We start from the raw sequence: 14,753 nt of genomic DNA on the forward strand, positions 1-14,753 counted from the left end.
ATAATTATGGTTACTATGATCAAACACACAACCAAGATGTGAAATAACTTGAATGATGTGTAACAAAAAGAGGAGATTCAGTTGCTTGGGATGATTAACATATTTGAATATTACGCAATAATTGCCATGAAATTGACAGAAGGCATCTTTGAGGCAAGTATGGCACATATGCTTCCTTTTATGAATGAAAAATCAAGAAATATCAAGAAAACCAAATCAAGATAATCTCAGATAATAAAATGTGAGGCTGGATGAACACAGCAGGCCCAGCAGCATCCCAGGAGCACAAGATGCTGACGTTTCAGGCCTAGACCCTTCATCAGACCCTTCCACTCTGACCCTTCCACTCTGATGAAGGGTCTAGGCCCGAAACGTCAGCTTTTGTGCTCCTGAGATGCTGCTGGGCCTGCTGTGTTCATCCAGCCTCTCATTTTGTTATCTTGGATTCTCCAGCATCTGCAGTTCCCATTATCACTGTTACAAGATAATCTCACTGAGTTTTTGCTAATTTGGATGTGATGCCTTAAAATGAGTTTCACACTGAAGTTCACATTTCCAAGCCTATTAAGATCAAACATCGTTTTCCCTTTTCATGATTTTATTTGATCATTGTCTTTCCTCCATTGTGTATTCTTATTGCAAACGTAATCAAGTTTTTTTTCTTTCATTGCTACCAGCAGTTGTAGTTTAAACTTGTGTTCTCTATTTTGAAGCTTTGTGCTTTGCTGTAAAAAACATTTCTAGTATTGTAAACTGAATTCAAGTTCTCTGACAACCATACTGGCTCTTGGGCTCATGTTCATTGACTTACTCATCAAGGATTCTGAATTATTGACTTCTGAATATGTACTTATCCTAACAAATATCTGAACATTCAAAAGATTTGCTAAAATTTGATAGCTATCTAATTTGCACAGGTCATTAACACATAATCCAGAAGCCAGGGTTAAAATCATCACATTCTGAAGATTATTCATTGTCTTGGTAATGCTTACGGTGTCATTACACTTTGTAAATTCCAGGAGCCTTTCTCATCCCCTATCTCCTGATGGCTGTGTTTGGAGGCATCCCACTCTTTTATATGGAGTTAGCATTGGGACAGTATCACAAAAATGGAGCAATTTCTATATGGAGGAAAATATGCCCAATTTTCAAAGGTAAGGCCAACTTTCTTTCATACTTGCTTCAACCTTTTTCCTTTTCATAGGTGTCATTTTAAGCAAAATGTAGCTTGAATAATAGTTCATGAATTAATTCTGAGAGCTATGGATTTTTGTTTAATTAATTCGTAGGATATGGGCATAATTTGCTAAGCCAACATTTATTGCCCATCCCTAATTGCCCTTGAGAAGGTGGTGGTGAGCTGCGTTCTTCAACCATTGCGGTGTTGGTATGTGGGTATGGAATAACCTGACTGGAAAGGAATATTTATTAGTGATAGTGGGAACTGCAGATGCTGGAGAATCCAAGATAATAAAATGTGAGGCTGGATGAACACAGCAGGCCCAGCAGCATCTCAGGAGCACAGAAGCTGACGTTTCGGGCCTAGACCCTTCATCAGAGAGGGGGATGGGGTGAGGGTTCTGGAATAAATAGGGAGAGAGGGGGAGGCGGACCGAAGATGGAGAGAAAAGAGGATAGGTGGAGAGGAGAGTATAGGTGGGGAGGTAAGGAGGGGATAGGTCAGTCCGGGGAAGACGGACAGGTCAAGGAGGCGGGATGAGGTTAGTAGGTAGGAAATGGAGGTGCGGCTTGGGGTGGGAGGAAGGGATGGGTGAGAGGAAGAACAGTTTAGGGAGGCAGAGACAGGTTGGACTGGTTTTGGGATGCAGTGGGTGGAGGGGAAGAGCTGGGCTGGTTGTGTGGTGCAGTGGGGGGAGGGGACGAACTGGGCTGGTTTTGGGATGCACGAAGGTTGCAGGAACAGCAACTCATGTTCCGCTTGGGAACCCTGCAGCCCAATGGTATCAACGTGGACTTCACCAGCTTCAAAATCGCCCCTTCCCCCACCGCATCCCAAAACCAGCCCAGTTCGTCCCCTCCCCCCACTGCACCACACAACCAGCCCAGCTCTTCCCCTCCACCCACTGCATCCCAAAACCTGTCCAACCTGTCTCTGCCTCCCTAACCTGTTCTTCCTCTCACCCATCCCTTCCTCCCACCCCAAGCCGCACCTCCATCTCCTACCTACTAACCTCATCCCACCTCCTTGACTTGTCCGTCTTCCCTGGACTGACCTGTCCCCTCCCCACCTCCCCACCTATACTCTCTTCTCCACCTAACTTCTTTTCTCTCCATCTTCGGTCCGCCTCCCCCTCTCTCCCTATTTATTCCAGAACCCTCACCCCATCCCCCTCTCTGATGAAGGGTCTAGGCCCGAAACGTCAGCTTCTGTGCTCCTGAGATGCTGCTGGGCCTGCTGTGTTCATCCAGCCTCACATTTTATTATCTTGGAAAAGAATATTGTTTCATGTTCTACATCAGAATACCGATGGCATATGTAGGATAGTCTCCGACCAAGACAGACAGCTTTGCTGACCTGCTTTAATTTTATTTATATCGAAAAGTGTTACCAGCACAACTTAACTTTTTTTTGCCATCACTGAATGACCATGTTTTTGTTTTCCTTCAATTAACAACCACCAATAAAGTACCATGCTTCCAATGGAATACTTCAAGTGCAAAACCAGTTATAGACAATGCACACTATCAGCAATAAGAGAGAGGCAGGCCTGCTTTAATTTATATTTTCTAATCAATTGTCAGAGATGTTACTGCACACTTCTGGAGTAGCTGAGACCTGAATCCAGATCTCCTAGCCCAGAGGTTGGGACACTACTACTGTGCCATAAGAGCCTTCCAGACCTGTTTTATTTTGTTTCTTTTGTTATTAACCTGCTCATCAATGTTATTACACACCTCTGGAACAGGTGGGCCTTGAACCCAGGCCTCTTATTTCAGAGATAGGGTCACTGTGCTACGAGAGCCTGCTGACTTTTTTTTTAAAGTGCTCAGGTGATGAGTTTCAGTTGGGCAGGCCATTGCCTGCTACCAGGGAACTCATACTCAAAGAGCTTCAAGCAAAGATTAATCAGTGATTCTGCATAAGCCTTGTAGGGGGTTAGTGCAGGGTGAATCCACGGTGTTGTTATGGGAAATTCCAGGATTTTGACCTAATAACAATGAAGGAGTGACAATGTAGTTATGAGTTAAGATGGTGTGTGGCTTGGAAGTAGTGGCGTTCCCATGCATCTGCTGCCCTTGTCTTTGTAGGTGGCAGAGGTCACAGATTTAGAAAGTGATGTCAAAAGAGCCTGGGTGAGTTACTGCAGTGCATCTTGTAAATGCTACAGTCTGCTACTGTGGTACAGTAAATGTGGAAGTGGTGAATAGAATGCCAATCAAGTGTACTGCTTGGTTCTGGGTGGCATTGAGCTTCTTGAGTATTGTTGGAGCTGCATCCATCTAGGCAAATGGAGAGAATTTCATCCCACTCCTGACTTGTTCCTTGGACAGGCACTGAGGTGTTACTCACCACATAGTTTACAGTTTCTGACCTACTTACAGTACCCACAGTATTTATGTAGCCAGTCCAGTTTAGTTTCTCATCAGTGGTAATCCTCCAGGATGTTGATAGTGGGAGATTCAGCAATAGTAATGCCTTTGACCAGCAAGTGACAATGGTTAGATCCTTAGATAACACGGTGTGAAGCTGGAGGAACACAGCAGGCCAAGCAGCATCAGAGGAGCAGGAAAGTTTGACGTTTTGGGTCGGGACCCTTCTTCAGAGAAACGGTTAGATTCGTTCTTGTTTGAGTCAGTCGTTGCTTGGCGTTGGTGTGGTGCAATTCATACTTGCCACTTATCAGCCCAAGCCTGACACTTGTCCAGCACATGAACACGTGCTGCTTCAGTACCTGAGGAGTCATGAATGGTGCTAATCATTGTGCAATCATCAGTGAACATCCCCAATGCTGCCTTCAAGTTGGAGGGAAGGCCATTGAAGCAGCTGAATATGCTGGGCTTAGGACACTACCCTGTGGGTCACCTGCAGAGATGTCCTGGAGCTGAGGTGATTGACCTCCAACAACTAGAACCATCTTCTGTTGCCCTAAGTATGACTCTAACCAGTGCAGAGTTCCTCTGATTCCCATTGATTCTAGATTTGCCACAGTTTGATGTCAAGGATAGTCACTCTCATCATACCTTTGAAGTTCAGCAATTTTGATCTTGTTTGGACCAAGATTGTAAAGAGATCAGGAGTTGGGTGGTCCTGCCCGAACCCAGACTGAGTGCCACTGAGCAGATCATTGCTGAGCAAGTGCTGTTTGATGCCAGTATTGACAACCCCTTCCAACACTTTGTTGTTGATTATGAGTTGATAGAGCAGTAAGTGGTTGGTTATGTGTGTGTTCTGTTGGTTTTTTTTGCGGACCTTGGAAATTTTTCAAATTATTGGATAGCTGCCAGTGTTGTAACCATTCTAAAACAACTTGGCTAGTAGCGTGGCTAGTTCTAGAGCACAATTCTTCAGCATGATTGCTGGAATGTTGTCAGAGTGCATACCTTTTCAATTTCAGGTGTCTTTACACTTTATTGATGTTGTGTAGAGTGAATTGAATTGGTTGATTGCTGGAAACCTCAGAAGAAGGCTGAGTTGCATCATCCAGTCTGCATTTCTGGCTGATGATGGATGCAAATACATCAGCTTTGTCTATTGTACTGAAGTTTCATGCTGTCCTATTATTGAGGACGTTTGTGAAGCCTCCTCAAAAATTTTAATTAGCTGCTGCTATTCACTAGGTTAGATCAGATTATACTGTGTGTTAGTTGCACAAAGTAAAATATCAAACGTCAATTTTTATGAGGACAGAGGTTCATACTCTGTTATCAAAGATCCAGGCATAGATGTTAAATTTCATGCATACTGTCTAAATTTCAGGTCCTCCCAAACTCTGTTCACCATAAAATACCGAAATAATTGTGGATGCTGTAAATCAGAAACAAACGCAGAAATTGCTGGAGATACACAGCAGGTCTGACAGCATCTGTTGAGAGAGAATTAAGGAAGTTTTCAGGAAGCGTCTCTCAAACCGAAGCGTTAACTCTGATTTCTGTCCACAGATGCTGCCAGACCTGCTGAGCTTTCTCTGTTCCCCATATCCTAACTAGCACAAAAGTTGTCACCTGTCCTCAATATTCTACATTATTTCCATTCTGCCAACAACTAAAATTCACAATCTTTATCCTCAATTTTAAATCTTTTCATGATTTTACTCTTAAATGTGTTCATACCATGAAACCTCCCACACAATTCTCCATTCCTCCAATTCTAACAGAGAGCTAGGTGCAGTTTACAAGGTTTTAGGTAAGTAAGTCTTAAAGTTGCCTCTGATCGTCAATTTTATTATTATAACTATTGCTAGTGCACAGCCACTGAATGTCTTGTTTGTCACTTGAGCTTGAAAATACGCTGTCTAGAGTAAAGAGAGACTTAGAATTGTGGGTTAACTTGTGTTCCATTCCTATTGTAATTGGGATGCAAGTGATGATTAAAATGAATTTAACCCAGCCAAAACCAATTCCATTACAGATAACGAAAATCAGGCACAATAACTCAATTTGGACCTTCACTTATTGCTGTCTGGGTGTTCTCATATTATCTCAAAAGAAACAACAAAAATCACACTTGAACATTGCAATCATACATGCTGAGAATCTCATTGTGAAATATTTGTCTCATAGAAAGTAGCAGTAAAACACAATACTGAATGCAAGCTAAGCCCTGCTTCATTAGAGCTGTTTTGCCTTTTTATTATTCTGTACTTCAGTTACCAAGGTTGGGAAGTCAGGTATCAACTGAAATCTTAGTTGATTTTTATATGTAAAATATCTAACTATTGTAATGGTTCTTCAGCTTCTGCTTTTTCCAGATTCCTTCAAACATTATCCCCTTTCATTCTTTGTAGGGATTGGATATGCAATCTGTATAGTAGCACTATATGTTTCCTTTTACTACAATACCATTATCGCCTGGGCTTTGTACTACCTCTACTCATCATTTACTTCTGAGCTCCCATGGACCAGCTGTAACAATAAATGGAATACTCAGAACTGCACCCAATACTTTGTAAAAGATAACATCACCTGGACCAAGTACTCCACCTCTCCTGCAGAAGAGTTTTACATGTAAGTGCATGTAACTGGATGCTGTGCTTCGGGCAAGAAAACTCAGCCAAGTTAAGTAACTGGCTTGCCAGTCTGTTTCAGGAAGCTGGAGCATAGATAGAAAAAAATACTTCCAACTTCATGCCACCCAATGACTCTTGGCAGAGTCTGCCTGAATCATTGTCACTTTAAAAGCAAAACTGCAGAATCCATTTGTCAGTGCTTGATCAAGGTACTATTGTCAGTCCATTTTGATTTCCATTGTTGTCAGCACAGTCATGATGAGCTGAATGGCCTCCTACTGAGCTGTATTATTCTGGGAATATCTCAGTAGACAGGGAGTAGCACTTGATAATTTATAGTGGTACTAAAAGAGCAGAGTGTTTGGGATACTAGCTATTCACCTGGACTTTTCTCAAAGCAACAAAAAGGCAGCGTTTTCTGCGGCGGGGGAAGGAAATTTAGTGCCATTGTCTCCTTCAGTAAAGGAACAGCAGAGACAATATCATTAAGTGTGTCCTGTCAGATTACCTTTAGTGTGTATTTTATACCATTCTGCAGTCCAACCCATCACAACTGTTCTTTACAGTCATCATCCGCTTCTTCATAAACTGTCGATGCACTGCTCACATAGTGTGATATATGATTGTGATGTATAGGGATATACATTCATGAAATCCACAAGCTTCTATATAAAAATAGGAAATTTCATAAAATCATCACTGAAGCATTCAGTTCCTCAGTTAATTATAAGTTTTTTTTGTCGGTGATTATTTGTCTACATGTACTTGGGTCAGAATTGCTTTCATGTGGACTTTTGGCTGTTGCCCAATTCTGACCTTCGTTTTATTTCACTTTGGCACTGTTTTGGCTTTATCCGATTACAGTTCCTTGTACAGTAGTGACATTGTTTATTGATTTTTCAATCTCTCATGTGAATAGTTATGCATAAATTTGTGTTTCCATCACTCAGGAAGGTTTCTCCCTCTTTCTTCTACCAGTTTCTCACACTAACAAGTGGTAGAGTCATTACTCCCTGCATTTCAAACCTTAATGTGGCTTAACTAAGAACATTTTCCATTCTTAAAGTTGAGAAAATATGTTAGACCCTGGCTGTGAAAAGATGTTACTGCACTTAGATATGTGCATATTTGTGCCTAGAAAAGTCTCACTTGTTGAAGTATGTGGATGTATTTTAATAAACACACTCAAAAGAGGATTTTTTTGAAAAAACATAATGACCAAGTCAACAGTGCAGCACAAGTTGGAAGGGATACAGAGGAGGCCAGATTTAGAACAACCTGAGCTAGAACGTAAAGCTGGCGAAGATTTATGGTGGGTGTGCTTAGATCATGGAGCTATTTCAAAACAAGAACGAGAAACTTGAAAGCAACCCACTGGAGGACAGAGAGCCAGTACAGGTTGGTGTGGACGCTTCCGTCATTGATATTATTGTACTCTGTATTTTAAAAACAATAGGAAAAGTAGAAGGGACTGCATGTTAGGGTTCTGCAAAAAACAAACCAGCTAAAAGTCTAGCTGATGCTGAAATTCACATTGAGCAACAGCACAAAGAAGGCAGTAGCTATGTTGAAATCTGTTTAACACTCTGCCTGATTTCCTTTTCCAATGTCAGTTGCTTTCCTGAGGACATTAGTGAATTAGATTGATTTTTACAATAGCTGCCATTAGACCACCTTTTAGTTCCAGATTTTCTTTGATGCAAATCTCACCATTTTAGGCTGGTTGGTAGGATAGCTGGTTTACAATGCAGAGTGATGCCACACGGCATGGGTTTAATTCCTGCACTTGCTGAGGCTTTCATAAGGGTCCAACATTCTTAACCTTGACCCTCGCCTGAGGCATGGTGACCGTTAGGTTAAACTCATCAATAGCCTAATGAGAGAGCAGCCCTATAGTTCTCTGTCACTCTGATAACTTTTCCTTCATCACTTGTGAAGCCAACATTTGTCGTCCATCTTTAATTGCCTTGTGGAAGAAGGAGAATGAGAGATTGTAAGGCAACAAAATCACCCAGGGAACTTTGAGACTAAAATAAATCAATGATGCATTTTGTTTGCAAATTGACATCTGAAAATATTGCTGTAATCTGTGACATTTATTTTCATTGCAGTCGCCAAGTACTTCAGGTTAACAAATCAAACGGATTGGATGACCTGGGTGGCATCAGCTGGCAGTTAGCACTTTGTCTCTTCTTTATATTTGTTGTGGTGTATTTTAGTATTTGGAAAGGTGTAAAGACTTCTGGAAAGGTAGGTGGACCTAAATCATATGAAAAAGAGACTGTCTGTGTGTGAGTGTGAGAGAGTATGTGTGTGTGTGTGTGTGTGTATGTGTGTGTGTGTGTTGATCTAGCATTTTAAATAACTTTCTTGGGCTAGAAGTATCATTGTCAAGGTCAACATTTATTGCACATCACTAATTATCCTTCAGAAGTTTGTGCTGAACTTCCCTGCTATAGTCCATCTAATACACGCACACTCATTGTGCTGCTCAGAGAGGAGACCGTCCAGGCAATAGATGGGACCCATTACTGTGTTAATAAATCAAATGTAAAGTATTGGACTGAATAATTAGACACAGGACGAGCAACTGAAGAAGATCAATATTGCCTTTAATGAGTTAATGATTCTTGGTAAAGTTATGTAGACCATTTCAGTAATTTATTTTGGTAAAATTTTGCAGTTAGTAGCTGCATTTTAATTCTTACAATTTTCACAGCAGACATAGACATGAACAGCCAATCTTATGCAGATTTTAAAAATTATTAAAAAGTCATTCATTTTCTTGAGTGGAGCAAATGAAATTTGGAAGAGCATAATATCATCACTGGACAAGATATGAAAATTGTTAACAAATTTTGAGGAGATTTGTAGCTCAGATTGAGGTTCTGGATGTAAGTTTGCTCGCTGAGCTGGAAGGTTCGTTTTCAGACGATTCGTCACTTATTTTTATTTGAAAAAATATACTTTATGCATAAGATGTACAAAAAATAAAACATATTTATACACCTACCCAGTTATGCAAGCCGCTCCGGGTTACCCAGCGGGTACGTACACCAACTAAAAAGGAAAAAAAACAAAGCAAAGAAAATACCCCGGCAGTCGTCTCCCCACACAGTCCCTGTTGGCCCCCTGACCAGTTGGGGAAGGCGCCAGCTGGGCCCAGTTACCAGATAGGGCCCTTGTTTCTATTCTGGACGAGGGGTTTCATACGGTGGTCTTTCCCCACTGCGCCTTGGCGGCAGCTGCCCCAAGCTTTAGCGCGTCCCTCAGCACGTAGTCCTGGACCTTGGAGTGCGCCAGTCTGCAACACTTGGTCGGGGTCAGTTCCTTCAGCTGGCAGACCAGCAAGTTGCGGGCAGACCAAAGAGCATCTTTCACTGCATTGATTGTCCTCCAGGCGCAGTTGATGTTGGTCGCGGTGTGCATCCTGGGAAACAGCCCGTAGAGCATGGAGTCCTGTGTCATGGAGCTGCTCAGGACGAACCTCGACAAATACCACAGCATCCCCCTCCAGACCTCCTGCGCACAGGCACACTCCAGAAGGAGGTGATAGACAGTCTCATCATCCCCCTCGCCCCCCCCTCCCCTCCCCCCCCTCCCCCCCCCCCCCCACCCCGGCAGCCGCCCCGACGGCAGCGTGCAGTGGCGCATAGATTCCGGGTATGCATAAAGGATCTCATTGGCAGAGCCCCTCTCACCGCCAGCCAAGTAATGTCCTTGTGCTTGTTTGAAAGTTCTGGCGATGAGGCATTCTGCCAAACGACTTTGGCAGTCTGCGTGGGGAACCACACAACGGGATCCACCCTCTCCTTTTCCCCCGAAGGGTCTCGAGGATACTACGCGCTGACCACTGCCTGACGGCCTTGTGGTCAAAGGTGTTTCCTTTCAAAAATTTCTCCACGAAGGACAGGTGGTACGGGACGGTCCAACTACTCAGAGCGTTCCGCGGTAACGAGGCCAGGCCCATCCTTCGCAACACCAGGGACAGGTAGAACCTCAGTAAGTAGTGACGCTTGGTGTTTGCGTACTGAGGATCTACGCACAGCTTGATACATCCGCACACAAAGGTAGCCGTCAGGGTGAGGGTGGCGTTCGGTACGCCCTTTCCCCCATTTTCCAGGTCTTTGTACATGGTGTCCCTGCAGACCTGGTCCATCCTCGACCCCCAAATGAAGTGGAAGATGGCCCGGGTGACTGCAGCGGCGCAGGTCCAGGGAATAGGCCAGGCCTGCGCCACATACAACAGTACCGAAAGCCCCTCGCACCTGACAACCAGGTTCTTACCCACGATGGAGGGGGACCGGAGCGTCCACCTGCCCAGCTTCCGCTTCAGTTTGGTGATATGCTCCTCCCAAGTCTTAGTGCACGCCCCAGCTCCACCGAACCAAACACCCAGCACCTTCAGGTAGTCTGTCCTGACGGTAAAGGGATGAAGGAGCGGTCGTCCCAGTTCCTGAAGAACATGGCCTTGCTCTTACCCCTATTGACTTTGGCACCCAAGGCCAGTTCAAACTGGCCGCAGATGTCCAACAGCCTACTCACCGACCGACGATCGGTGCAGAAGATGGCAACATTGTCCATGTAAAGGGAGGCCCTGACTTGAAGGCCTCCGCTGCCTGGGATAGTCACGCACTTCAGGCTCACGTTCTTCCTGGTGGATGCGGCGAAGGGCTCCACGCAGCATACGAACAAGGCAGGAGAGAGCGGGCAGCCCTGCCTGACTCCAGATCTGACGGGAAAACTGTCCGATTCCCACCCGTTGATCGAGACTGCGCTAACGATGTTGGTGTAGAGCTGCCGGATGCAATTGCGGATGCCCTCCCCGAACCCCAATTTGGAGAGGACACCCCTCATGTAAGCACGAGAGACCCTGTCGAAGGCCTTCTCCTGGTCCACCCGCCTGTCCTGCACGTAGGCGATCGTATCCCTGATGAGCATGAGGCTCTCAGCGATCTTCCTGCCCGGCACAGCACAGGTTTGGTCAGGGTGAATCACCGACTCTAGGACAGACCTGACACGGTTGGCTATGACCTTGGCCAGGATTTTGTAGTCCACGTTCAATAGTGAAATGGGACGCCAATTCTTAATTTCTTCCCTCTCCCCCTTCCTCTTGTAAATGAGGGTGATGATGCCCTTCCTCATGGACTTGCACATTTCCCCTGCCCGAAGGGCACTATCATACACCTCCAGCAGGTCCCAGCCGACCAGGTCCCACAGAGCGGAATACAGCTCGACTGCTAAGCCGTCGCTTCCGGGAGTCTCATTCCTCTCCAAGGACTTGAGGACTCTGGTCAGCTCGTCCAGGGATATCGGCCGGTCCAGCCACTCCCTCGTGCCATCGTCTAAGACCTCCGTGATAGACGACAGGAACGACTCGGAGGCCGTGCTGTCCGTGGGCTTCGCGTTGTACAGTCCGGCATAGAAGGATCTGCTGATCCTCAAAATGTCGGGCCGAGACGACGTCACCGAGCCGTCATCCTTCTTCAACCAGCTAAGCACGGAGCTCTCTTTGTACACCTTTGGAAAGAAGAAACGCAAGCACATCTTGTTCTGCTCCACGGAGTGAACCCTGGACCGGAAGATTACCCTGGAGGCCTCCGTGGCGAAGCGCGAGGCTTACTGGCCCCTCACCTTGTGGAGGTCCTCCGTGACATCGACCCCCATCAACTGCAGAAGGAGCAGGTTCTGCACCTATTTCTGGAGTCGCGACAGCTTTCCCCGCCTCTCTCTCGCCTTCCGAACACCCTTGAGGACAAAGAACCTCTTGATGTTCTCCTTCACGTCTCCCAGGAGACTCAAAAAGGGGTTTCATGGTTCTCCAACCAGCGTACTCCCTCTTAAGCTCCTCAATGTTCTCTGGAGCCAACAGAGTCGTGTTGAGCTTCCACGCCCCCTTGCCGGCTTGCTGGTCGTCCTGTAAGTGACAGTCGGCCAGCAGGAGGCAGTGGTCAGAGAAGAACACCAGCTTGACGCTGGTGGACCTGACCGAGAACGCCCGTGACACAAACAGGAAGTCTATCCTTGAGCGGATAGACCCATCTGGCCGCGACCAGGTGTATCTCCGCTGCGCTCCGTCTGCAGGGGTGCTGAAGACGTCGAGCTGCTTGGCGTCCTTCACCGTGCCCATCAAGAATCTGGACGTGACTTCCAGTTGACTCCCCCCACCTGCTGTCCCCACGCCAGATCTTCCATCTGCATCGATGATGCAGTTGAAGTCTCCGCCTAGGATGACCGGCCTGGACGTAGCCAGCAGGGGTGGAAGCTGCTGCAGGATGGCCAACCGCTCACTCCGTACTGCTGGGGCGTACACGTTGATCAGCCTCAGGGGAGTGTTCCTGTAGGTGACATCAGCCACTAGGAGGCGCCCCCCCCACCACCTCCTGAACTTGTGAGATGGCGATGTTGCGCCCCCGCAGCAGAATAGCCAGTCCCGAGGACCGACAGTCGTTACCCCCCGACCAGATCGAAGCCCACAGGTCCAGGCGCCCGACCATTTCCCGTACCTGCTGAGGTGCGGTATCCCGCTGTCCTGCAGAAACAGGAGGTCTGCCTTGACGGTGGTCAGGTAGGCCAACGTGGACACACATCTTGCGGTGGACTTGACACTGCGCACATTAACGCTCGCAACTCGTACCCCCATTGTGGGCAGTGACCACAGTACCCTTCCCAAGTCCAAGGTCCAGCCCCTCCATCCGTCCCTTCATGCCCATTGCTCGGGCTAACTGCTGGACGCTCTCCGGACTCAGGAAACCATCCATGCTGCCTTCTGGGTGGCATCCCCCCGTCGGGGGTATGGAGGCAGGAGAGTCCGGCTCTGTGTCAGGCTGGGGACGCGCTGTTTCCTCCTTCCCGCCTGAAAGTTCCAGGGGGCCCTCCAGTGCCCCAGCGGCTCGTGGCTGTGTGTCGGAGGGAGCCTCAGGATGCCTCCCGTCACCTGGAAGTGGGGTGCTGCTTTCCTTCTCCCTTGAGATCTTTAGCTTCTGCTTTGGGCGGGCCTCCTCCGAATCTCCCTTGTCAGAGGAACTCTTATAACCCCCGTGTGGCTGCCTCTTCCCGCCTGATGGTTGCGGTGCCTGGGCCCGCTGGCGCGCCTTCTTCCTCGCTTTCCAGACCATCGTCCACTCCCCTGGGTCACCTGTTGCCTCCTCCATCGACTCCGGGTTGCTGGGGGGGGAGTGGAGCCTGCAGGGGCGCTTTGCTCGCCTCGGGTCCATCCTGCGGGGCTGGTCCCTCCTGCACGACCTGGCCCTCCTGCACATTAGGCGGGGGGTCCTTGCAGTGCCTTCCTCTCCTCCAGGGGTGGGGGGGGGTCTTGCCCCGCATTACCCCTGCCAGCGACCTGGGCGTAGGTGGTCCCCCGCTGGGGGCATGCCCTATAGAGGTGGCCCACTTCCCCGCAAAGTTTGCAGCTTTTTTCTTGTGGGCAATTCTTTGCAAGGTGTCCCTCCTCCCTGCAGATGGTGGCTTTGCAGTCGGCCGCCATGTGACCTGAACTACCACAGGCATGGCAAACTTTAGGTTGCCCTGCGTAGGTCAGGTAGCCCTTGCTCCCGCCGATCGCGAAGCTGGACAGTGGGTGTATGGTGTTCCCGTCTGAGCCTGTCCTCAGCGTCACCCTGACCTGCCTCTTACTGGTCCAGATCCCGAAGGGGTCCATTATGTTGGTTACGTTCCCTTCCAGCTTCACGTACCTTCCAAGGAAGGTCAGGACATCAACTGCTGGCACATGCGGGTTGTACATGTGTACATTCACCATACGGCTCCTCTGCACCGGCATCACAAACAGTGGGACAGCGGTCAATACAAAGAGGGGGCCCTCACCTCCTTTCTCCTTGAAAACCCCCAGGAAGCGCTCGTAAAGCGTGGCACTCCTGAAGGTTACATTGTAAAAACCCTCCTCCAGGGAAATCCTGCAGGCAGTAAATGTCCGCAGCAGCGAACCCACAACAGTCCAACAGGACCGCCTTCACGAAGAAGGTGCAGTCCACAGGTGCACCTTCATCCACCTTCTTCACGGAAACGCGGCTGGTGTTCCAGACCCCCTGACCCGGGGCACGAGCACTCGCCGCAGCCATTGTTGCAGGTTAGCTGCTCCCCTGAACCAGCGTTAGGCCGAAGCCAGTATTAAGATCCACCGGTTGCAAGGGTGCACAGCCAACCCAATGTCTTCCTTCCAGTTGTGCTCTCCTTTTCTCTGTCCACAAAAGAGTGGGTCTTTATTTTGTTCTGGGTGTAAGCTGATTCACTCATGGAAATGAACATCACCAACGCAGGAAATGACATCACCAACCCAAGGAAACCTAAACAGATAATTGGAAAGCGGGACATAACACCAGTGCTTTATCGGAGGCTCACTGATGTTGTTACCTAGAATGGTGACAAAATGTCTGGGAACAAACCTTCCAGCTCAGCGAGCAAACTCACATCCATATGAAAATTGTTATCAAGCAGTTATTGTTATCAGTAAGCTCAGAACATTTATAAAAGGGATTCAGCCCAAGAAAGAGAATAGTTGTAGACACTCCCTCACAGGTTTTTTTTTCTACTGCTGCCAGAATA

General features: G+C 47.3%; 1 protein-coding gene across 3 annotated transcripts in view; it reads left to right on the forward strand.

Moving 5' to 3' along the window:
• The window catches only part of slc6a4a (solute carrier family 6 member 4a), a 71,704-nt gene that overhangs the window by 8,270 nt on the left and 48,681 nt on the right, over window positions 1-14,753 (forward strand). For all 3 annotated transcript variants that reach the window (XR_007250049.2, XM_048557114.2, XM_048557115.2), the window contains 3 exons: window positions 1,023-1,157; window positions 5,970-6,189; window positions 8,303-8,441. Coding sequence is in view for 2 of the 3 variants with exons in the window: in XM_048557114.2 (XP_048413071.2) it covers window positions 1,023-1,157; window positions 5,970-6,189; window positions 8,303-8,441 (494 nt within the window). In the remaining variant the exon portion in view is untranslated. The remainder of the gene's footprint in view (window positions 1-1,022; window positions 1,158-5,969; window positions 6,190-8,302; window positions 8,442-14,753) is intronic.

The sequence above is a fragment of the Stegostoma tigrinum genome, chromosome 27, assembly GCF_030684315.1.
Source record: "Stegostoma tigrinum isolate sSteTig4 chromosome 27, sSteTig4.hap1, whole genome shotgun sequence".
Taxonomy (NCBI): domain Eukaryota; kingdom Metazoa; phylum Chordata; class Chondrichthyes; order Orectolobiformes; family Stegostomatidae; genus Stegostoma; species Stegostoma tigrinum.